The sequence below is a fragment of the Lepidochelys olivacea genome (genome assembly GCF_965140295.1).
Source record: "Lepidochelys olivacea isolate rLepOli2 genome assembly, chromosome: 1".
In the NCBI taxonomy this organism is placed as follows: domain Eukaryota; kingdom Metazoa; phylum Chordata; order Testudines; family Cheloniidae; genus Lepidochelys; species Lepidochelys olivacea.
The window spans coordinates 29,567,400-29,592,577 of NC_140411.1; the positions used below are offsets into that span (position 1 = coordinate 29,567,400).

The 25,178-nt window shown below is 52.5% G+C and overlaps 1 protein-coding gene across 1 annotated transcript in view; it reads left to right on the plus strand.

The window, feature by feature from the left end:
• The window catches only part of AMOTL1 (angiomotin like 1), a 154,818-nt gene that overhangs the window by 10,339 nt on the left and 119,301 nt on the right, over positions 1-25,178 (plus strand). The window contains exons 2-3 of the mRNA XM_084617772.1: positions 12,988-13,123; positions 17,718-17,768. Coding sequence (XP_084473898.1) covers positions 13,030-13,123; positions 17,718-17,768 — 145 coding nt within the window. The 5' untranslated portion in view covers positions 12,988-13,029. The remainder of the gene's footprint in view (positions 1-12,987; positions 13,124-17,717; positions 17,769-25,178) is intronic.

The following is a 25,178-nucleotide window of genomic DNA, read 5'->3' on the forward strand; positions in this document are numbered from 1 at the left end:
TCCCGGGTGAGCACCCTGCAGAAGGCGGTCCACCACCTGATGCCGTGACCGCTAAAACCACCATGGAGCCAGCACCTAGCATTCTTGGGAGCCCCTCCCCTTCCCCCTTAACCCTTGACTCTGCTCAGGAGGCACTTTCCTTTAGCTGCTCGCCTCCTGCACCCCAGAGCCTTACCCCTGCCCCTGCCCCCACCCCTGCCCCTGCCCAAGGACCCTCCTCCTGCAATGTTACTGCCGCCCCTGGGGTTATTTCCTTTCCGCCTTTTGCAGACTCCCCCCAGGGAGCAGTCTTTGCACTTTCTAGTCGCGACCCGTTAGGAGTGGCAATTTTTCCCCTGCCATCCCCCTCCACCCCAAGGTGTGAAATGAATTTAATAACCCCAGCCTGTCAGACGCCCCGTCGGTGGTCCGCACCCTGTCTACCTGCCTTAGCGGACCACGAGGCTGTATTAAGAGGCCCATCAGGGAATACCTTGGGAATTGTAACCCCACCCCCCCATGAGCTGCGGCATGCGCTACGGAAGTTCCTAGAGCACTCCCGTGGCGCCCGCAATAGGGCACAGCTGGCTCTTCGGCTATGGGGGGACTTTGATCAACTCCTTCAGGCCACAAAGGCCCTTATAAAGGAGGGCAGGGGGCAAGGAAAGCGCGGTGCTGCGGCCTACGAGCGAGCCCGCAGCTTCTGAAGCGATCTACTCACCCACGGGATGGGTCATGGGTTGCTGTGCAACCCGCCGGGGGCCCTGAACCCCCCCGCCAATACGAGACCCCCACCCCCCCAGCCCTCCGTATGACGCCTCTTATTATTGCGACCCTGAATACCAGGGGCTGTAGGATGGCTCTCCGCAGGTCCCAGGTGCTCTCTTACCTTCGGGAGGGGAGGTACTCTGTAGTTTTCCTGCAGGAGACCCATACAGACCCGGCCGCCGAGGACAGGTGGCGGCTGGAGTGGGGGGACGGGGTATACTTTAGCCACTTTGCGACCTGGCAGGCTGGAGTGGCAACCCTATTTCTCCCCCAACCTACGGCCTGAGGTGCTAGGGGTCAATGAGGCCGTGCCGGGCCACGTGCTGCACCTTCGAGTCCGTATGGAGGGGCTCGTGGTTAATCTTGTTAATATCTATGCCCCGCAAATGAGCTCCAGGCGGCCACAATTTTATCAGCAGGTGTCCGACTTTCTCGGCACCCTGGATTCGCATGAGTGCCTGGTCCTGGGAGGGGACTTTAACACCACCCTCGAGGAACGGGACTGCTCAGGGGCCGAACCGAGTCCGGCCGCCGCGAATATTCTCCAAGGGATAGTCGACCATCACTCCCTAGTGGACGTCTGGCGCGACCATCACCCAGATGACACCTCCACGTTCACCTTTGTCCGGGTGGAGGCCCATCGGTCACACCACTCTCGGTTGGACCGTATTTACTTATCCCGTTTCCATCTTTCACAGGCCCACTCCTCCGCCATTCGGCTGGCCCCATTCTCCGATCATCATTTAGTCGCTGTAACGGTTTCCCTCCGTGCAGAGAGACCGGGGCCGGCCTATTGGCACTTTAATAACAGCCTGTTGGAGGACGAGAGCTTTGTGATGTCCTTCCGGGAGTTTTGGCTGGCCTGGCGAGAGCAGTGGCGTGCCTTTCCCTCGGTGCGGCGATGGTGGGATCTCGGGAAGGTGCGCGCCAAGCTCTTCTGCCGTGACTACACTCGGGGCACCAGCCGACGGCGAAATGCGGCAATAGAGCAGCTGGAACGGGAGGTCTTAGAGATGGAGAGGCGCCTGGCCGCCGATCCCGAGGACCCGTCCCTCTGCGGAGCGTGCCGGGAGAAGCGGGAGGAGCTCCGGGCCCTTGAGGACCACCGGGCCTGAGGTGCCTTCGTTCGATCCCGCATCCGCCTCCTTCGGGAGATGGACCGCGGCTCCCGCTTCTTCTATGCCCTGGAGAAAACGAGGGGGGCCAAGAAACACGTCACCTGCCTTCTTGCGGAAGACGGCACCCCCCTCACGGGTCCGGAGGAGATGTGTGGGAGGGCCCGTGACTTCTACACAAGCCTTTTCTCCCCGGACCCGACCGATCCTGACGCTTGCGGGGTGCTCTGGGAGGAACTCCCCACGGTCAGCGTGGGCGACCGAGACCGACTAGAGCTGCCTCTCACCCTGGCCGAGTTCTCGGAAGCCCTCCGTCGCATGCCCACCAATAAATCTCCGGGCATGGACGGGCTGACCGTGGAGTTTTACCGCGCGTTCTGGGACATTCTCGGCCCAGACCTAGTCACCGTCTGGGCTGAGTCCTTGCAGAGCGGGGTCCTCCCTCTGTCATGCAGGCGAGCGGTGCTCGCTTTGCTGCCGAAGAAGGGGGACCTCCGCGATTTACGAAACTGGCGTCCCGTCTCACTCCTTAGCACGGATTACAAAATCGTAGCGAAAGCAATCTCGCTGCGGCTAGGGTCCGTGATGGCGGACGTGGTCCACCCAGACCAGACCTATACTGTCCCGGGTCGCAGCATTTTTGACAACCTCTTTCTCGTCCGAGACCTTTTGGAACTCGGGCGGAGACATGGTCTATCGTTCGCCCTCCTGTCTCTTGATCAGGAGAAGGCGTTTGATAGAGTAGACCATGGGTACCTCCTGAGCACTCTGCAGGCGTTTGGATTTGGACCTCAGTTTGTGAGTTTTCTCCGGGTGCTGTATGCCTCCGCGGAGTGTTTGGTTAGGCTCAACTGGACCCTGACTGAACCGGTCAGCTTCGGGCGAGGAGTGCGGCAGGGGTGCCCCCTCTCGGGCCAGTTGTATGCTCTGGCGATCGAGCCTTTCCTCTGTCTCCTCCGCAGGAGGATGACGGGGTTGGTGCTGCGGGAGCCGGAGCTGCGGCTGGTCCTGTCGGCGTACGCCGATGACGTACTCCTCGTGGTCCAGGACCCGGGTGACTTGGCGCGAGTGGAGGCATGCCAAGCCATTTATTCGGCAGCCTCCTCCGCCCGAGTCAACTGGGTCAAGAGCTCTGGCTTGGCGGTGGGGGACTGGCGACAGGTGAGCTCCCTCCCACCCGCACTTCAGACCATCCGGTGGAGTGCGGGTCCACTGCTCTATCTCGGCGTTTACCTTTCCGCCACGCATCCTTCCCCGCCGGAGAACTGGCAAAATTTAGAGGGCGGGGTGATAGAGCGGATCCGGAGATGGACGAGGCTTCTCCGATGTCTCTCCCTCCGAGGGAGAGCACTGGTGCTTAACCAACTAGTCCTGTCCACGCTCTGGTACCGGCTCAACACCCTGGCCCCGGCCCCGGGTTTCCTGACTCACCTCCGGAGATTGATTCTAGAGTTCTTCTGGTCAGGAATGCACTGGGCCCCTGTTGGAGTTCTTCATCTACCCCTGAAGGAAGGAGGACAGGGCCTGAAGTGTCTGTACACCCAGGTCCGCGTTTTCCGCCTCCAGGCCCTGCAGAGGCTCTTTTATAGTGCAAGTAGTTCGGCATGGAGCATACTGGCGCACGCCTTCCTGCGCCGTTTCCAAGGGCTTCGATATGACCGGCAGCTCTTTTATCTTTCTTCGAGGGGTTTTCCGCGAGACCTCTCCGGGCTGCCGGCCTTCTACCAGGACCTCCTCCGGACCTGGAAATTGTTTCTAACAACCAGGTCTGTGGCGGCCACCGTGGGGGCAGATCTCCTCACGGAGCCCCTGCTACACAACCCCCAGCTCTGTGTGCAGGTGGCGGAGTCCCGCTCGGTGCGCCAGAGGTTGGTCCTGGCGGAAGTTACGAGGGTCGGAGACCTCCTGGACTACGACCGGAGAGACTGGCTGGATCCCCTGATGCTCGCTCGGCGCATGGGGCTCTCCAGCCTCCGTACCCCCCGGCGCGTACTTCAGGAGGTGAAGGCCGCCTTGACCCCCGCTGCTCGGGCTTATGTTAGCCGAGCCTTGTGCGAGGGCGCACCCCGCCCATCCCTTACCCCAGGCCCGCCGGACCTTTCCATCGGGCCCCCACCCCGTAGATCCCAACACACCCCTCACCCTTTCACTGCAAGCCGGCTGCACGAATTGCAGCCAGTTAGCTTTCAAATTGCTTCACGGAAATACTTATATACACTTACGCTTCACACCCTTCACGCCCACACCCTGGTGTCCCGCCCCGATACAAAGTGGCGGGATCTCCTGCCACCTTTGGAGGGTGAGCAACCTCGGTGGGCCAGCCTGTATTCCACCCTGGTCCCAAGGCCCGTCGGGGACATCAGTTGGCGGCTCCTTCACGGAGCTGTGAGCACGGGCGTGTTTTTGACACAGTTTACCCCCATTCCGGACACTTGTCCTTTTTGTAATGTGAGGGAAACCCTGGCGCACATGTATTTAGAGTGTGCCAGATTGCAGCCCCTTTTCCGGCTCCTCACAAATATTTTATTACGCTTCTGGCTTCATTTTTCCCCCCACCTCTTTATCTATACACTTCCCATCCACGGCCCCACAGAGTCGCGGGATCTTCTGGTCAACCTCCTCCTAGCTTTGGCTAAAACAGCCATTTATAAAACCAGAGAGAGGAGGTTGGCCCATGAAACGTCCTGCGATTGTGGGGCCGTTTTCCGATCCTCAGTACACTCACGTATCCGGGCGGAGTTCCTCTGGGCGGCGTCCACCGACTCCCTTGAAGCCTTCGAGGAGCGATGGGCGCTGTCTGGGGTTCTCTGCTCGGTGACCCCGTCCGGTTCCCTCCGTCTGACCCTTTGATTGAGGGGAAGAGCGAGAGACGCCAGCCCCAGCCATTGCCGCTGTGGATACCATCATTCCTGTCATCTAGGAGGGGTCCTATAATACATGGGTGTCTACCCCCCCCTCCCTAAACCGCCCACCCCGCAGCCGTGCCCATCTTACCGGGCACTCTCAGGAGAGGGAGGATCGGTGACACTGGGCGCGGCACTGGGTAACTCGAGGGGGTGGAAGACCACGAGTGTCGAGGAAGCCCCCCCGCTCTAGGCCACCAGGTAACTCAGGAGGGTGGAAGACCACGAGTGTCGAGGAAGCCCCCCCGCTCTGGGCCCAGGCTAGCCTGAACACTTCTCCCTCCTGAAAGCCGCTGTGTTATACCTTCTGATTGCGTTGTTTTGTTGCATAGTTGTTTTGTTTCCTTTGGTAATTCTGTAAGCGTTACCAATAAACTTTCTTTCTGTTTCAAAAAAAAAAAAAAAAACCTTCCCTGTTACCTTACCCAGGGAAAAGGGACCTACTTAGCCTGCTCTCCTCCTCCTCCTCCTCCTGCCGCCGCCGCCGCCGCCCTCTGGCCTGGGCTTTCCTTGCTTTTTGCCCCTGCTTTTGGCTTCCCCCCCGACCGGGCCAGATGCTCTCCCCCCTTTCTTTTCCTTTTGTTGTTATTTTTCTTTCTCTGCTATTGCTAGAGTGCCGGCCGGCTGCCAGCTGGCTGTTAGGCCGCCCGCCCTTGGACGCTGCTGCCGCTCCAGCTGAACCCCCCCCCCCCCCCCCGAGAGAGGGGTGGCCTGCCGGCCCGCTTCCCCAGAGGGGGGGAGTGGAAGGACCCAGCCCCAGCCGCTTGTTGTTTGTCTGTGGACCCATCTTAGGTTGAGAGGAATCTTATCACTTGCTCCGGCATTTCTGGAATGCAAAAAAGAAAACCCGGAACAGACAGAGAAACAGCCGTCTACCAGAGGAACATTGCCCGGGGAACTTACAAATCATGGTGGAAAGGGTCCAAGACTGAGTAACTTTCGAACTGTGCTCTCGTGTGGGGGGAGGCCTTGATTGTGTCGTGACTGTGTTTGTAGGGACACAGGGGGTGTGGCACGGAGCTGCCCCTGATCCATCTGTTTCCTCCCAACCCCCACACTACCATCTTCACAACTGCCTCCTCCACCGTCATTACTGGCTGTTTAACATCTGCCTCTGGACTTCGCTGCTCGCCCTGATTCCACCGTGTGGGCCAGGAGCACCAGCCAACCAAACAGGATTCTCTGGACAAGCGTACGGTGGTTCATGTGCCCCCCCCCAAACTGCCTATCCCACAGCCTGTCCCTTTTTACCTGACCCCAACTCCTGTTAACCACCTGCCACCGCCCCCGCTGGGGCATCGGCACTGGAGGGCATCGGGGTGATCTCCGCCACTGCCATGCCCACCGCCTCCCCAGACTCTAGGGGAGCCCCCCCCAGCTGGCGGGAAAGGCCAGGGCAAGAAGAAGGGAAGGGCCCCGCTAAAACCACCAGGCCCTCCATGGCAGGGGCCACCCCCACTGCTACGGCCCCGCCACCGACCATGGCATCCCTCCCCGCTGCCCCCCTTCACCAGCTCTGCGGGTGTCCCTCCCTCACCCCCCAGGATGTATGCCCGGGCGGCGGCAGCCCCCCCACCTGCCGCCTCGTCATCTCTCCCGCCCACCGCCTCCGCCACCGTCAACAGCGGCAGGGGCCCCTTCCCCACCCTGACAAGGAAGCACGGTGTCCGATGCCTCCTGGTGCCCGCCTCGCCCCACGTGGAGACCTACGTGCAGGCGTTGGCGAGGGTGGTGGGGCCCTCGGCCATTGTGACGGCTTCCAAAATGTATGGGAAGGTCATCTTCTTCTTAGCATTGGAGGCTGCCGCCCAGGAGACAGTGGAGAGGGGCCTGGCGGTAGGGGGGGCGTTTGTCCCCCTAGAACCGCTAGAGGACCTGGGCGTCCGCCTGGTCCTGACCTCTGTCCCTCCTTTTCTCCCCAATGCTGCCCTGTTACCTGCCGTTTCCACCCTGGGGAAACCTGTTTCTGTCATCAGTCCTCTCCCGTTGAGCTGCAAGGACCCCACCCTCCGTCACATCTTTTCCTTCTGCCAGCAAGTGCAGCTTCTACTGCCATCGGCAGCGCGTGATGGAGAGGCGCTCGAGGGTTCCTTCCTAGTCCCCCACCAGGGGGCCCGTTACCGGGTGTATTTCTCCGCGGGGGAAGCCCGGTGCTACCTCTGTCGGGCGTCCGGGCATGTCCGGAGGGACTGCCCCTTAGCCTGGCAAGGAAGGGCATCTGGGATCCCCGAGACCCGGCAGGACATCGGCCCCGTCATTGCCGACGCCCCTGGACGCCCGATACCCAAATCTGCCCCCCCATCTCTTCGGACCACCACTTCTGCTCAGGTCCAAGCGGCACCTCCCCTACAACGCCCAGACGAGCGGGAGAGCCCCGCCCTCGCTGCTGACAATCTGGCGGGGCCTATGGAGGAGGGGGTGGCAGAGATACCACCAGGCATGGGAGAGAGCCTGCCCCAGGGAGAATCCTCCCTCCCTTATGCCGCCCCACAGTCCCCTCCCAAGTCCCTGAGCCATCGCCTTTACCCCCTGACACGACCCCTGCTAACCAGCCCCCAGATGATGCCATGGAGGGCTGGGCCCTAGTCCAGGGGAAGCGAGGCAAGCGGAAGGCTCGAGCTCTGCCTCATCTACCCGAGGCGGAGGCCTTCTGGAAGACCAGGAAGGGGGGCACCGATGCCGAACCTTCCGCTTTGCCCACGAGTGCGTCCCGTCCACTGGTGTCAGCCGGGAAAGACGTGGTAGCACCGGAAGGTAGTGTCTCCCCTCCACGGGAGACCCTCCCCTCCGAGACCCTTGAGGAAGCCCCTTCTGTCCTGACACTACCCGAAGCCCCCGTGAACCCCAAGGCAACCACCGTGGCAGGTGCCAGTGGGGAGAATCCTGGGGTGATGGAAAGTGTCCTCTCCTCTATGTTCGAGGAGATCGAGGCCCTAGATCTGAGCCCGGTTGCCCAGGGGGAGGACGACCTTTTGCCAGCAAACCTCGATTTGGGCGACCTCACTCCACCCCTCTTTTCCCCATGCTCCCTCCCCCTAACTGCTGCTTCTGCTCCCACCTCCGAGGAGCCCCTGGACTCCTCCATTGACCCGGCTGCTGATGGCACCCCACTGACGACCACCGAGCCCACTGAGGTGACAGCCGGTGCCACGCGGCCAGGACACGAGTCACCAGGGCCCCCTCGCGTTGGTGCGGAGCAATCTATTTTCTTCCCGGGCGGGGGCCCAACAGAAGATAATCCACCTCCTGATGCTGTGGCCGCTAAATCCACCATAGAGCCCGCGCCCGGTATCACTGAGAGCTCCCTCCCTACCCCCTTGACCCTCGAGTCTGAGCGGGAGGCGCCACCATCCAGCTGCTTGCCTCCCGAAACCCAGAACCTCGCCCCTGCTCCTGCCCCTGCCCCTATCCAATTTACCTCCTGCAATGTTATTGCCGCCACCGGGGCTGTCTCCTTCCCTTTCCCAACTGATGACACCCAGGGAGCGGCCTTTGTGTTCTCCTGTCCTGACCCATTAGGAGCTGCTATCTTCCCTCCACTGCCCCCTATCACCCCAGAGCTTGAGGGGGGCCTAGAAGCTCCAGCCCATCAGGCACCCCGTCGGGGGTCCGCACCCTGCTTGTCCGTTTTAGTGGACCACGGGGCTGCACCAACGGCCCCGCCGGGGAACAACCGGGAAACCGTAACCCCACCCCCCCATGAGCTGCGAGGAGAGCTGCGGAAGCTTTTAGAGGATGTCCGTGGCTCCTGCAACAAGGTACAACTTGTTCTCCGGCGATGGGGGGATTTTTTTCAAATCCTCCAGGCCACAAGGGCCCTCATGGGGGAAGGTAAAGGAATGGGGAAGCAGGATGCCGCGGCCTATTGGCGGGTCCGCGTCTTCTGTGACCAATTACTCACCTACGGGATGGGTCAGGGACTGTCGCACGGCCTGCTGGGGGATGCGAGCGTCCCTGCCAGTGAGGATCCCCCCCGGGTCCCCTCATGACACCTCTCACCATCGCAACGTCGAACACCCGAGGTTGTAGGATGGCTCTCCGCAGGTCCCAGGTGCTCTCCTTCCTTCGGGAGGGAGGGTACTCTGTGATTTTCCTGCAGGAGACCCATACGGATCTGACCGCCGAAGACAGTTGGCGGCTGGAGTGGGGGGACAGAGTCTACTTTAGCCATTCCATGATTTGGCAGGCTGGAGTGGTGACCCTGTTCTTCCCCGACCTACGGCCCGAGGCGCTAGGGGTCTCCGAGGCCGTGCCGGGTCGCCTGCTGCATCTCCGGGTCCGTATAGAGGGGCTTGTGGTTAACCTCGTTAACGTCTATGCCCCGACATCGGGCCCGGAGCGGCTGCAATTTTATCAGCAGGCATCCACCTTCCTCGGCACCTTAGATTGTCACGAGTGCCTGGTCCTGGGATGGGATTTTAATATCACCCTCGAGGAGCGAGACCGCTTGGGGACCGAGCAGAGCCCGGCCGCCGTGGACACCCTCTGGGAGATAGTTGAACATCACTCCCTAGTGGACATCTGGCGTGACCACCACCCGGATGACACTTCCACGTTCACCTTTGTCCGAGTGGAAGCCCATCGGTCGAACCACTCCCGGTTGGACCGCATTTATTTATCACGCTTCCATCTCTCACGAGCCCACTCCTCCAGCATTCGGCTGGCCCCATTTTCTGACCATCACCTAGCCACCGTGACAGCCTCCCTCTGTGTGGAGAGGCCGGGGCCGGCCTATTGGCATTTTAACAACAGCCTGTTGGAGGATGAAGGCCTCGTGATGTCCTTCCGGTAATTCTGGCTGGCCTGGCGAGGGCAGCGGCGTGCCTTTCCCTCGGTGCGGCGATGGTGGGACCTAGGGAAGGTGCGTGCCCGGCTTTTCTGCCGCGACTACACTCGGGGCACCAGCCAACGGAGAAAAGCGGCAATAGAGCAGTCGGAACGGGAGGTCTTAGAGCTGGAGAGGCATTTGGCCGCCAGCCCCGAAGACCCGCTCCTCTGCGGAGCGTGCCAGAAGAAGCGGGAGGAGCTCCGGGCCCTCGAGGACCATCGGGCCCGGGGTGCCTTTGTTCAATCCCGCATCCGCCTCCCTCGGGAGATGGATCGTGGCTCCCGCTTCTTCTATGCCCTGGAGAAAACAAGGGGGGCTAAGAAACACATCACCTGCCTCCTGGCAGAAGATGGCACCCCCCTCACGGAACCGGCGGAGATGTGCGGGGGGGGCCGAGCCTTCTACGTAAGTCTTTTCTCCCTGGATCCGACCGACTCTAGCGCTTGCAGAGTGCTTTGGGAGGAGCTCCCTACCATCAGCGCGAGCGACTGAGACCGGCTAGAATTGCCTCTCACTCTGGCTGAGTTCTCGGAAGCCCTCTGTCGTATGCCCACTAATAAGTCTCCAGGCATGGACGGGCTGACCGTGGAGTTCTACCGCGTGTTTTGGGACATCCTCGGCCCAGACCTAGTCACCATCTGGGCCGAGTCTCTGCAGAGCGGGGTCCTCCCTCTTTTGTGCAGGCGAGCTGTGCTCACCTTATTGCCGAAGAAGGGGGACCTCCGCAATTTATGAAATTGGCGTCCCATCTCGCTCCTCAGCACGGACTACAAAATCGTAGCGAAAGCAATCTCGCTGCGGCTAGGGTCTGTGCTGGCGGATGTGATCGACCCAGACCAGACCTACACCGTCCCGGACCGCAATATCTTTGATAACCTATTTATGGTTCAGGACCTTTTGGAACTTGGGCGTAGAGACGGTCTGTCATTCACCCTCCTGTCCCTAGATCAGGAGAAGACGTTCGATAGGGTGGACCACGGGTACCTCCTGAGCACTCTGCAGGCATTTGACTTTGGACCCCAGTTTGTGGGTTTTCTCTGGGTGCTGTACACTTCCGCAGAGTGTCTTGTTAAGCTCAACTGGACCCTGACTGAACCGGTCAGCTTCGGGCAAGGAGTATGGCAGGGGTGCCCCCTCTCGGGCCAACTGTACGCTCTGACGCTCGCCCGGCGCATGGGGCTCTCCAGACCTCGCACCCCCCGGCGAGTACTTCAGGAGGCGAAGGCCACTTTGCTGCCCGCTGCTCGAGCTTACCTCGACCGGGTCCTGCTCGAGGGCACACCCCACCCACCCTCTATCCCAGGCCTGCTGGACCTTTTAATTGGACCCCTGCCCCGCAGACCCAATCGACCCCCTCACCCCTTCACTGTGAGCCGGCTGCATGAACTGCAGCTGGTACACTTCCAAAATGCGCCAAGGAAACATCTATACATGCTCGTGTTCCACACCCTTCATGCCCTCACCCTAGTGTCCCGCTCCGACACAAAGTGGCGAGACTTTCTGCCACCTTTCGAGGGTGAGCAGACCCGTGGGCCAGCCTATATTCCACCTTGGTTCCAAGGCCCGTCGGGGACATCAGTTGGCGGCTTCTTCATGGAGCTGTGAGCACAGGCACGTACTTGGCGTGGTTCACCCCCATCCCAGATACTTGTCCCTTTTGTGGTGTGAGGGAAACCCTGGCACATGTATATTTGGAGTGTGCCAGGCTGCAGCCCCTGTTCCAGCTCCTCACAAATCTCCTATTATGTTTTTGGTTGCATTTTTCCCCTCACCTTTTTATTTATGCACTCCCTGTCCGTGGCCTCACAAAGTCGCGGGATCTCCTAGTTAACCTCCTCCTGGCCCTGGCTAAAACGGCCATCTATAAAACCAAAGAGAGGAGTTTGGCCGATGGAGTTTCCTGTGACTGTGGGGCTGTTTTCCGATCCTCGGTCTGTTCACGTATCCGGGCGGAGTTCCTCTGGGCGTCATCCACCGACTCCCTTGATGCTTTTGAGGAGCGGTGGGTGCTGTCCAAGGTTCTCTGCTCGGTGTCCCCATCCAGGTCCCTTTGTCTCTCCCTTTGATTTGGGGAGAGAGTAATGGATCCCAGCCCCAACCATTGCTGCTGCGGACACCACCACCTTAGAGGGGTCCTTTCACACGTGGGTACACGTGCCCCCCCCCACCCCCGGATTGTCCACCCCATGGCCTGACCCTCTTGTTGGGTGCTTTCAGAGGAGGGAATTGTTGGTGACACTTGGGCGTGGTGCCAGGTAACTCGAAGGGGTGGAAGACCATGAGAGTCGATGAAGCCCCCTCGCTCTGGACCATCAGGTAACTCAGAAGGGTGGAAGACCACAAGAGTCGAGGAAGCCCCCGCTCTGGGCCCAGGCAAGCTTGAACACTTCCCTCCCCTGAAGCTAATGAGAAAACAGTTGTGATTGGTTGCTGTGTTACACATTAAATATGCTGCTGTTTTTACTTTGTGTGTTATGCAAATAAAAAAACATCTTTTGCTTCAAAAAAAAAAAATTACTCTCTTATAGCCATCTGGCCCGACCCTGTCACAATACACACATGTGAAATTTTTAAAGATGTGCTAATCAAATTCTTAAGTACATGGCAAAACTTAAAGCAAGTAATTGTAAATGTTTTAGTATGATTTGGCTCAATGTTGATAAAGCACTCTCCCTGACCTCAGCTCAAAAAGCCTATCTAGCAATCCTGCCAGTAGCTCCCTCTCATTTAAACCAGGGACCACAAGTTGAAGCACCCTGGCTAATTGCTACTGTTACAGCAGTCTCTAAGACACAGGTTATACAGCTACAGAACTGGTGGCAACTTTTTTTACATTTTTTTTCCCCTGACAAATGCCGATTTGTCGAAACCCAAACTGTTCATGAAACAGCGTCAGGTGTGAGACATCTGACTTAAAAAAATTTTGGTTAAAAAAGGTTTCAACTCTGTTGAACCAGAAAGTTTTGATGTTTCAAGTTGTTCTGAAGTTTTAGTAAATTTATACTAAAAATGTTAAAAAAAGAGAAGTTAAAACTGAGAGAAAACATTTCAATTGACCTGAACTGATTTTTTTTTTCCAGTTAATGACAATTTTTGAGACTTCAACTTCATCCTGGTGTGCGAATGGATGGGAAAAAATTTTGAAATGTCAAAAATTTTCACAGGACAAGAAAACAAATTGCCACTTCACCCTAGTCAAACCAACACCTAAACGTAATCTGGAAACTGTACACCCTTTCCATGTCTTGCACCCCCATGTGTGGTCTGGGCACAATTTGGCCAATAGGGTTAGACATAGAAATACTAGTTTCGCTCTGCATCAGTGGTTAGCTGTTTGCAGATTTTGAAGCCTGGCAATTGCAATAATTCACAATAGGTTTTGGTTATTCCTCAGAAAGAACTCCAGGAGGTGTTACCAGCAACTCTCTGACACTGTATGGGAAGCATGGACCTTGGTGACAACTGGAAGCTGGATGAAATCAACTGGCTGACTCACAGTGGTATTTTTCACTTTGCTAGTGACAGAGGAGGTATGGTAGCTGTGCAGTTTTTAATCCACCTGTTTAATCACTCTGTGCTCCAGACCCAAAAACCTTCCAAACAACAGTTTTGTGGAAACCAAAGTGTTTTGCTTTAACAAAAATGTACCACCCAACTCTATTTATTTTCCTTTAGTGCTGGTGACGGCCAGTCTTGGCACCTGTTACATGTCTTGGGAATTGTCCAAGGTATTGCATGGCCTTTATCCCTACAAATGCTTTCAAACTATTGGACCTTGTCCTTTGGCTTAGGCAGCAGGGGCTTATGCAACACAATGTACGGCCAACCTGTGGAACTCGTTGCCGGGGGATGTTGTGAAGGCCAAAATTATAACTGGGTTTAAAAAAGAATTAGATAAGTTCATGAAGGATAGGTCCATCAACGACTATTAACCAAGATGGTCTGGGATGCAACCCCATGCTCTGGATGTCCCTAGCCTCTGATAGCCAGATGCTGGGATTGGACAACAGGGATGGACCACTCAATAATTACCCTGTTCTGTTCATTCCTTTTGAAGCATCCGGCATTAGCCACTATTGGAAGACAGGATACGGGCTAGATGGACCATTGGTCTTATTCAGTATGCCCATTTTAGATCCATAGATCCTTGGTTCAGTCCCTGGAGACAATGACCACAACCACCAGAACATGTCCTGTTAACACTAGAGATTCTGATGCTATTCAGCAGTCTCTAGCTATGAGGTATAGTATGTGTTTGTGTTGAAGTGAATAAGGCTGTACTAATAATAAGCTGATAAAATTGTCATTTCGCTGCTTACCAAACTTGGATAGCACTTCACCTGCACTGGTGCTAGGGCTTAAATTCAGCAGGAACCCACTGGAGCAGAGCTTTGGTAAATATTTTCAAACCCGTGGGAGCTCCGCTGGAGGTGCTGGTGCCTCCCAGCACCCCGCTAGGTCCTGGGGGACTTAAGTCCGGAGCCCTGAATGGGGGGAAATAATCTTTGAGAATTTAAACCCTGACTGGCGCCATCCTGATCCTGCAGTCCACCTTTGTTAGAGAGGATGTGCTGCATCAGGGGCGGGGTCAGGGAAGATTCTCCTGATGGTGGTCCATCTGAATGCACCAAATTGTGGGTCTAATGTACTTAAATATTTGCACAAAAATGTAATTTCTTTTCCTCACAGTCCAATGTGGAAGTTGTAGGGGAAAAGAAGGCTGTTCCACAATAGTCTGTTTGTTTAAAAGGGTATGAAGTAAGGCTGGATAAGGCAACAGATAATTTAAGGTTCCTGGCGTAATTACTTTGTCCATTTTAAATATCTAGAAGAAAAACATTTTATATGGTCTTATCTCAATTCCCATTACTATTGATTTGTTGAACACTGGCCATGTGCTCAGGTCTATGTTATTCTTTCATATTTACATTATGGTAGTTCCCAGAGGCCCTGATCCTGTTTGTGCTTGGGGGCTGAACAAATAATGGTAGACATGGTCATTGCCATCAATAATTTACACTCTAGGAAGACAGGCAAAATATAAGGATAGAGAAGAGAGAGATGATCATATATAATGATTAGATACATTTATACAATATGGGTATGTGTGTGTGCACATTTATCAATCTGTGTTCCAATCTACTCTATAGTTTTGCAAATAAATATATTAGATCTGACGGGAAAAAATTCTAAACATTTTTCAAAAAATTTATTGCATTTTTAGAATTTTGAAAAACACTGAAATTTTTATGAAAATTTTTGAAAATAATTTTTTTTCCACCTGCTCTGAAACAAGCATTGTCTTAGCGAACCCTCAGACATCTCCCGCCATTGTCCCTCGACCTAACCATTAAATGTTGGCTGATGTCTTATTGGCACCATAGTATAGTCTTGCCTCAGCTAAGGTCAGGAAAGGAAGGATGGGCTTGTGGCTGAGGTTGGCCTGGGATTCAGGAGATGTGGATTCGTTTCTCAGCTCTGCTATAAACTTCCTGTGTGACTCTGGGCAAGTCACTTTGCTTCTTTGTTCTTCAGTTCCCCATCTGTTAAGTGGGGATGATTCACAGATAATAAGGCCAGAAGGTACCACTGTGATCCTCTAGTCTGACTTCCTGTAAAACACAGGCCATAGGACTTTCGTGTTTGAATTAGAGCAGTGGTCACCAACCGGTCGATCATGATCAACTGGTTGATCCTAGAGGATCTCCCAGTCGATCGCGATCTCCAGTGGTGCAGCGGGGCTGCCTCTAAGGCAGGCTCCCTGCCTGCCCCAGCCCCACACCGCTCCAGAAAGTGGCCAGCGCAGCCCTGCACCCCCAGGGGTGGTGGGTGGGGGGGGAGGGTGCGCGGGGGGGCAGGGGTCTCCCTCCATGTGCTGCTCCTGCCTGCAAGCACCGCCCCCGCAGCTCCCATTGGCCACAGCTCCCTGTTCCTGGCCAATGGGAGCTGCAGGAGCGATGCCAGCAGAGAGGGGCAGTGCACAGAGCCATGTGCCCCCTGTCCCCCCAAGGGGCCACAGGGGCACGTTGGCACCTTCCGGAAGTGGCGTGGGGCCAGGGCACGCAGGGAGCCAACCTTAGTGGCAGCCATGCTGCACCGCCGACCGGGAGCCGCCAGAGGTAAGTGCTGCCCAGCGGGAGGCCACAACCCAACCCCCAGCCCTGAGTCCCCTCCCAGAGCCACCAACCCATACCCCCTCCTGCACCCCAAGCCTCCTTCTGCTCCCCAAGCCGCAGCCCTGAGTCAGCACCACAAACCCCCTCCTGCATCCCAACCCCCAGCCCTAAGTCCCGTCCTGGTGCCAGCACTCCATACCCCCTCCTGCACTCCAAGCCCCAGCCCTGACCTCCCTTCCAAGAGCCAGCACCCCATACTCCCTTCTGCACCCAACCCTCTGCCCCAGCCCTGACTCCCCTCCCAGAGCCTGCACCCCCTCCCCTTCCTGCACCCCAACACTGTGTCCCAGCCTGGAGCCCACTCCTGCACCCAAACTCCCTCCCAGAGCCCACACCCCCTCCTGCACCCCAGCCCCTGCCCCAGGCTCAGCCCAGAGCCCCCTCCCACGCTGTGAACCCCTTGGCCCCAACCCAGAGGCCGCACTCCCTCCTGAAACCCAACCCCCACTCCAGCCCGCTCAAAATGAGTGACAGTGGGGGAGAGCAAGCAATGGGGCAGGGGGAATGGAGTGAGCAGAGCGAGGCTTTGGGGAAGGGGTGGGGCCCCAGGGAAGGGGCACAGTAGATCCTGTGTTGCCCTTAAATTCGAAAAGTGATCTTGCGCGTAAAAAGTTTGGAGACCACTGAATTAGAGCATATCTTTTAGAAAAACACCCAGTAATGATTTTAAAATTGCCAGTGATGGAGATTCCACCACAACTTTTGTAAATTGTTCCATTGGTTAAGTAACCTCACTACGGTTAAAAATTTGCATCTTATTCCCAATCAGAATTCGTCTGGCTTCAGCCTCCAGTCATTGGATCTACTTACAGGTTTGTCTGCTAGACTGAAGATCCCAATAACAAAGACAGTATAGTATAATAGTACTTCCTTACCTCACAGGGGTGTTGTGGGGATAAATTCACTGATGTGTGTGAAGTGTCAAGGTCCTTTGGTGAGGGTGACTTGCTAGATTTCAAGTCCCCATGTCTTATCCTCAGTGTAGGATAGTCCCTAGTGATTAATTTTCTTCTAGTGCCTTGTGAGAGTTTCTCCTGTGAGTGTTACAGGTGAAAATTCACAGAGTTAAAGGGCTCGCTTGGTCTGCTATTCAGGAGGAGGGAGAAAACTGGGCTGTAGCCCTTCCCCTCCTCTCCATAGGTTGAAATGTACTCTGGCTACACAACATCCCCATTTGATAGACAAGAGATTTTGGTATCTGGGAGATCAAATCCAGTGACTGAAGGGGAAAGAGTCTCTTTGGTTTCTTTGTTATTTATTTGTCTTTGAGGATCTGGCCTTTTTCAGGGTTTTTTTTTCTTTTTAAATAATTGAAAAACAAACAAAAAATCTCAAAGAGGGTGGGAGAGTTAATGCCGAATACGTTTGCCTGCTGTGGTTGCCTAGCAACCAGTGGGCAGGCAGGCCGGATGGCAAAGAGGGGCCTGCAGTAGCGAAGGGAGGTGTTTGTGTCCATTCAGGTGGACACAGGATCCGCGTGCTCACTTCTGGAGCCTCTGCTCTGGTTAATGATGCTTCTGGCCAATCTTTGGCCACTAAAAGGGACAGGCGATGGGAGTGGCGGGGCTTCTGAAAAGTCTGGAGGACACAGCAGAAAATGAGGTTGTTGTTTTACATGTGCAGCCTGGGTGTCCCATCACGGATCAGAATGGTGCAGTGCAGCCCCCCAGGACTCTGCCAGCGCAAAGTGTATGGGTGCTGGTGGGACGATGAGTTTTCATTTTGCAGCAAGAATATGCTTTGGTTTTGGGGCTGAATTGACCCAAAGTTTCTTTGACAATTGCTAATTTCCAAACAGACATGCTGAGAGAAAGCACCACCTGGCAGAACTAGTGGCGAGCTAAGCAACGGCCTCACTGCAGTGTTACTAGAAGCAGTTTTATTTCTCTAACAATATACATCTATGAATCAGGCTGCTCTTTCCAGGCATTTGTTCTTCTTCCTGCAGACAATGAGATTTCTGAAGGCGCACCAGCACCACTCAGATTGGATCAGTTGGGTAAGTCCCATGCAGAGCATATATTCCTATGTCTTTTTCTTCTCTGCATCCTATACTGTAATTTGGATGAGAAGACTTAGTTAAAAAATAGGGCAGCTGCTGAGTGCAGTCTGCCGCATAAATGCATCATTACCAGTGGCTCCTTTCTGCATTGCTTTTAAATGCACAGACCAGAGAGGTGGACACTGCTGCATACTAGGAGATGTATTTAGTACCTTTCTGAATCACATTTGCTTGGGTATTTAATTTTGTGCCAAGAGCTTGCACCTTTCTGTTGCAGAAAGTGTAAATGCTCCAGGTTTTTGGAAGTGCAGTTAAAGTTTAACCCGTGCCTGGCACCAGCACTTCTGTAACTCTCTGCTCTGATGGTTAGTGCTACAATGAGCTCCCAAAACTTTGTCCTCTGGTATGCTATGTTCCTAGTGGTTAGAGCAGAGGGGAATCAGGACTAGAAATGTGTGAAATCTGAGGAGTGAAGAGTCCAGCTCCCAGAATGAAATCAATAGTTCACTTCATATGGGTTGGTTTGGCAGGGTTCAACAAACTTAGGGGAACATACAGTCAGCCCCTTGCTTGGGCTCAAGATCCCACGCACTTTACCTTCAAGTGGGGAACTGGGTGCTGGTGGCCTGCTCTATCCCTGTTAAGTCTTGTAGCTAGAAGTTCCCCTGTTTGGGCTGCAGGGGGCACTAGGTAGCTTCTTGGGGGCCACCCAGTGTAGGCGACTGGCTCAAACAGGCATAAAGGCATTTCTGGGGACTGGGTGACCATCTACCCAAATAATGCAACAGGAAGCAGCAAACAGACCCTGCTGTCGGGTCTATGAGCTGAGGCTGAGAGACACCCCCTAATTATTTGCTTGGGGTCCTCCAGCACTTGCTTTCTAAGAGAGATGATCCATAATCTCTAGCAGGTTCATTAGGACATCGTTAGGCAATAAAGGTCATGAGTCTTCTCTTAACCCCAGCTCAGCAGGGCCATGGCAGAAGTAGTCTGTTTTGTAGCCCTAGCTAGAAGTGCTGTATTGAGGCAGGCCAGAGAGGATGAGATGGACTACATGTTGCTCATCAGAAGATCCTCAACAGGTGGCTCATACCATCAGCGCCAGTAGAGACAGCTGAAGATATTGACCACCTGTTGCCCTGAGGAATGGGGAGAGGGCATGGAGACACAAGAGTGCGTGTGTGTGTATGTGTGGTGGTGGTGTGGGTCATGCTTTCAAGACTGCCTGACAAAATGAAAAATGAGGCAAGAGGTTCCCGGGTAGTTTAGAAGTAGGAAAGGTTGGAGGTGTAATATGCAGTAAACATGCGAAGTGCAGTTATTCTAAGAGAGCTGACTAAATATGTTCTGGTTCTATGGGCAAGTGGCTTCTCAGAAAAGCTGGTGGCATCACAGCCAGCCTGGCGTGCCTAGCCTGCTCCATTGTCACACTGACAGTTCTGCCCTACTGCCATTGAGCAAGATGGCTGTTCAGCAGCAGGTTCTCAGCATGGGAGAAGCGGAAGCTGAGGCACTCACAGCAAAAGCGGTTATCCTGAGGAAGAGGTACACTCTTTCCCCATATAACCCCTTGGTGCCAGTGGACCTAGAACAATGGCTTTCCCTTTGTGCTTATGCTTCATACCAAAGTCATCTTAAGTTAGGGTGGTCTCAGGTATGAGCCCAGTGCTCTTTGTCAGCATTCTGCACTGTGAGGGCTCTGGGACCAAGTGACGTGATTCACATTACTAAACGACAGAGAGCAGACCTCTCTAAAACCAAACACGTTAATTATGTTCTCACAGAAGGAGGTGGGCAGAGTCTAATCTGAGGTGCACTGATATTTCAGGACTGTATTTGTTTGTGGTACGACTTTCAACATTCTGTTTAGCTAGACATGCAGAAAGACCCTTCTCTTGTGGTTCCCCCCAATCCTCCCCACTGCCTCACAGAAAGTCATGCACTTTTAAACTTGACCATTGGAGCAGAGCATCATGTCTCATAGAGGGCAACATTATGTGTCCATAAGAACGTACAATTTCCCTCATTGGATCATTAAGTTCTGGTATTCCACCTCCAGGAATGGTCATCACATGAACTTCGGTGGGAAGTGAATCTTCCTTCCCCACCACTCACAGTGCACCGTTTGTGCAATGTAGTTGGGGGGAAATGTCTTCCCTGACTCCTTCATTGATCATTTTATGCTCTGAAGCCTGAGATTTGAGTATTGCTGCGAACATACACTCCTTTTTCTGAAATACTGGTTTTCTGGTAAGGAGATTGGATTTTATGGAGACACAACCTCTTTTGGAGACAACATACAGGAACTGATAGATCACCAGCATCCTAAAGTAAAACACAGGGTTGTCCATAGGCAGAATTAAAAATGAGAAACAAGGTGGGTGAGGTAGTTTCTTTTATTGGACCAATTTCAGGAGACCTGAAGAAGAGCTCTATGTAGGCTCAAAAGCTTGTCTCTTTCACCAACATAAGTTGGTCCTATAAAAGCTATTATCTCAACCACCTTTTCTCTCGAATATCCTGGCACCAACACAGCTACAACAACACTGCATAGAAGAAAAATGGTCATTTTATCATGTACACATCTCTACTGTGAACCTCTGGTGCCCAGAGTTTGGATTTCTTAATGCAATGCCTAAATGGAAACTATATTCTAAAAACTGGATTGTAGGGAAGCTCTTGTGAGCTCTGTCTGCTTGATGTCAGGATTGAGATTATTAAAAAATAATCCATACTAGATGGGTGTCTAGTCTAGTGCTGAATATCTCTAGCGATGCAATGTCAACAGCCATCCTTTGGCTGCTTATTCCATTGCCTAACTGATCTTATAGGTCTAAAATCTGCAAATTACTTAAAACGTACTTGCCCTGCTGCAGATTCCAACTCTTCCCTTCTGTGCTTTTCTTATTGATCCCTCACATCTTCAGTCTTTCTTTACGTACCTTTTGTCATTGTTTTTGCCCTTCCCTTGACCACATCCTCACTAGTGATGGCTGAACCTCAAAAGTTCTAAGATCTGGTTTGGTTAAATGAAACAGCAGAGAGTTTGGATGATCAACTAGCAGCCTAGTTTTGTAGGTCCAAAAGATCTTAACTGTGTCTTTGCCACAAGCTCTAAGCAAGGGATAGAGCATTACTGTGCTTCTCTGAGAGTAGACCAGGAACTTTATTGTGACCTAGGACTCTCTGGTTCCATTCCTGCTCCGAGAAGGCAATAATCTGTGCCAGCCCTCTACTCAGTGGAAATCACTTTCCCTGGTGTGCTGGTACAACTGGCAAGTTGAGGGTGCTCCCACCCAGTTCCTGCTCCCCATCTGAACACTTGTGTGGGAAGGGGAGTAGCGGCTGTGTGGGAACATTCAACGTCCCAGAGGCCAGAAATTATTATTAAACGTAGTTTTGGTTGCACCCTACATTTCCACTGTTCCTTCCAAACCTAGAGTAAGACAGGATCTCACATCTAAACTAGATAAGACCAAAACAGAATATGAGACAATTGTGCAAAAATGGAAGAACAAGGAAAGATTAGAGCTTAGAAGAAGGAAGAGAGTTTTTAGCAAGACAGAGGTGTGTGTGAGAGAGAGAGAGATCGAGAGAGATCTCCTCATTGTCAGATAGTTAGAGACTTCCAAGTACAGAAGTGCTCCAAGCACTTTCATGAGATTCGGGTCCTTCCTGCTTCCTATATAGCTTGAAATATCATGAGAATGGTCTTTATTATGGTATTTGGGTTCTTTTGGCTTCCAGCATGAAACATAATAGAGGAGAAGAAAGTTTAACCAGTTTTTTCCCCCCACAGCTCATAAAAGGCTTGGTTTGGATGATCAGTACTGTCGTCCCTAGCAGTCACCAATGAGTCTGATCCTGCATGACAAAGGGCATCTCCTGAGTCGAGCTTTGCACGTTCAGTTTCACAAGAGCATAGGAACTGAGGGTGATGAGAAGCCTCCGGAGGTATTCATCATCTGACACAATTGTGCCCTTTTGTAGCTGCTAGCTGAAGTGTCCCGTACTCATTCCCAAGTTAAAACGATTGTGATAAGCAAGTACTGGAAGCATCATTTTGTCAGGGGTCCACAATGATTAGCCTAAAATGAACTCTTCTCTCTTCTTCTCATCCATTCTGTCTACTCTCCCAAAATTCAGGATTTCTGCACTTATGATTCTGCCTGTGACTGTTGTTCTGTAAATGATGAAAACAGAATATTTCACACTTGCTCTGCAGCCTAGCAGAAGAATGTTGTATTGTCTCCTTGGTGAGCTGTGAGGTGGAATTTTTAGTCTCGGAGAAAGGAAGGGCAACGGAAAGATGCTTTCTTAAGGAGGGGCGTCAGTTGATGCTGCCACAGCTACATCCTGCTTCTGAGTCACACCCAACTGGAAGTGTCACTAGAAATTGGTCTGTTTGCTGCTTTAGGATAAGATAGTTGAATATCAGGATGAAGAGAGGCCAGATGAGGAAAGATGTGTGCGAAGAAAGAGCTCTCTCCCTACATGAGTGGATCAGAGAAATCTGTGATAGAGTAATGGAAATTTGATAAAAGTGGAAAAATAAAATGGGGGGATGGGGTTTGAGATGGGAAACCCACTCTTCCTGACTCCAGATCTGAATGCTTTTGTAAAAGACCTAATACATCTGTGGAAATTCTTAGAGGCTGTGCACCAAATTTCCTGATAGCTGAACACGTGTGATTATCTAGATGTACTAGGGGAGGCATGCTACAACTACTGTGATTGCAGGAAATACAGTTTCTGTGGTACGTTGTTCCTGTGCAACCATTACAACTAGGAATCCAATCCCATTTGACTTTTTTAAAAATCCCTTGCCTGTTTGTTCCCATTGCTTAGTAGCCACCAGCTGCTTTTTTTCCTTGTTCTGACTTCATCTCTGGCTGGAATGAATCCAGGAAGCTAGTGCTCCATTTAACGGAGTCCTCTGCCAGAAACGAAACAGGTCAAATTATTAGAGGAAAGAAAAATGAAAGCTCTTTGGCAAAATTGGGAAAACAGATGTGCAGAGATGACTTTGCTGTCTGTAGTTGCAATGCAGCCTATTAAATGCACAGCGGAGGGGAGCTGATAAATATGTACAGCCGTCACCATAGTGAAAACCTGGCAGTGGCTATTAATTTAGTGCAATAATATATTTCTTTTAATGCTCACCAAGATTTTGAGTTTACTGGCCATCTGGTAGCTGGATTGTTTAAACACCTTTTGCAGATGGAATTATGGAACTACTGCTTGAAGAGCACAAGTGGATGTGCCTCTGCTCATAATTTAAAACATTTCAGAGAAGCTGATGACTGTTAAAATAATATCTGCTGAAACAAGCCGTGTATCTGGGATAAATGAAGTTAGTGATTAATCAGAACAGCTACATTCTTTCCATCTGACTGGGCAGGAGACATGGTAAGGAGGCTTTTTTTTTAATGGATCTGTGTTACTTACTAAATTTACTCTAATAAAACGTCTTCTTTATAGACTGTATTTTAATTCCACGTTTTGGTTCATGCTGTTGTCCAAGCATCTTACCATGACTATTTTGGTTGTTCCTATCTTAGGCTGGCTGTACATACACTATAGCAGGGGGTAATGCTAGTGGGGCTGTAAGTCGTGGGCTGCCTAGTCTAACATCAGAAGTGGCAGTCACAATCAAGAAATAATATGGGGTGCAGGCATTTGGGGTTGCCAAATTGTCAGCTGGAATGGGATAATTATTTGTTTGTTTGCATTTAGAGTCAATGTGATGACATGCGTAGGTGGTTTTAAATGTAATGAGCATCAATACCAGACTGAACTTACTGTTCAGAACGGCCGAGTCCACAGGAGTTCAGTGCTCTTGCCTGCAGCCTGGGTGTAATAAACATCACAGACCTATATAGTAAAAGGGAGTCACTAACACAGAGCTGACTGGGGACTCGAGATGACACAGGAGGTTGGTGATGACTCAGTGCAGAAGGGTCATTAGAAATGCGTGGAAAAATTTGTCACGTTTTGGGGAACGTTTGCTCTGCCCACTCCCAACTAAAGAAGAAATGTGTGGGAAATCTGGGGAAGTTTTTTTTTCCCCTCTCTCATAGATTAGAGAGCCTTCCATTTTTAGATTGCTGGTCTTAAATCTGTTCCAGGGCCCTTGTTAGCAATAGGTGGCTGGTCATGGGCCTATGTGAAATGAGATCATAGAATCATAGAATATCAGGGTTGTAAGGGACCCCTGAAGGTCATCTAGTCCAACCCCCTGCTCGAAGCAGGACCAATTCCCAGTTAAATCATCAAATTTGATGATTTATCATCAAAAAGATATCATCAATCCAGTTCATAGTGAATTCTTGTTTACATGACTATAATAGGCATCCTCAGCAGAGAGGCCAAAGACTGTGTGGGCATGGGAACTGAAATACCCTCTTGTCCCATTTAGGGTTACATTCTAACTCCATTAGACAAGTGGTGTGAGGAAGCTTGAGCTCCTGCTGGCCTGTACCAGACCTGTCACCTACTAGAGAACTTCAGTCTCCAATCTTGCACCCTTCACAACCACTAAATTAATTGTGAAGTCAAAACAGAATTGAACAAGAGAAGGACTTTGAAAAGCCCTGGCAAATGTGTCTCCAAAAATACAGGGTTTGGGGGGAAAGAGAAACAAAGTTACATAGGCAGAAAGAGACCATCATCCTCTGAAATTCAACACAATCCAGATCATGCATTGTGCGTTGAAGGGGCTATAGAAAGACGTATTAGGATATAATCCTCTTTGCAGGTGCCTGTAAGGATAGGCTAAAACACCAAACCAAACCTTTCTAAACACTGGGTTGGAGGAGTCTCTGGCTAATGTAACCAGACTCAGTTAAATCCCACAAATCTAGTTTTATTCAGATTGTATAAAATTCAATACAGGATCAAGGTAACTAAAGAAAAAATAATTAATTTACAGAAGCCTTACCCAGGCAGCCTATGGAATGCACGACAGCCTAGAGGAGCCCAGAATTCCCATAGTATTTATCACTATAGAGATTCTCCCCTCTCAGCCCCATCTCTAGCACACACCCCATGCTGGGGGCTGTGAGGGGGCTAGCATAGCATCAAATATAGTGCTACACTGCTGCTGCACTGGGGAGATTCTCCTCCAGCCTGTTGCAGCACTTCTCTGGCCCCTCTACACCATCAGAGTAGCACATAGGAACAAGGGCTGAGCCCAGGATCAGCCCCTTTGTCTTCTTTGTGGGTTTGTAAAGCACCTTGCACATTCTAGGCACTATAAAGTAACTACTAGGATAGGGCTAATCCTGCAGTCACTGGAAGTTTTGCTTGAGTAAAGGTAGCTGGAGCAATTAAATAGAGAAATCTAAAGGTACGTCTACACTTTGAGCTGGGGGTGTGATTCCCAGCTCGAGGGGACATACTCACACT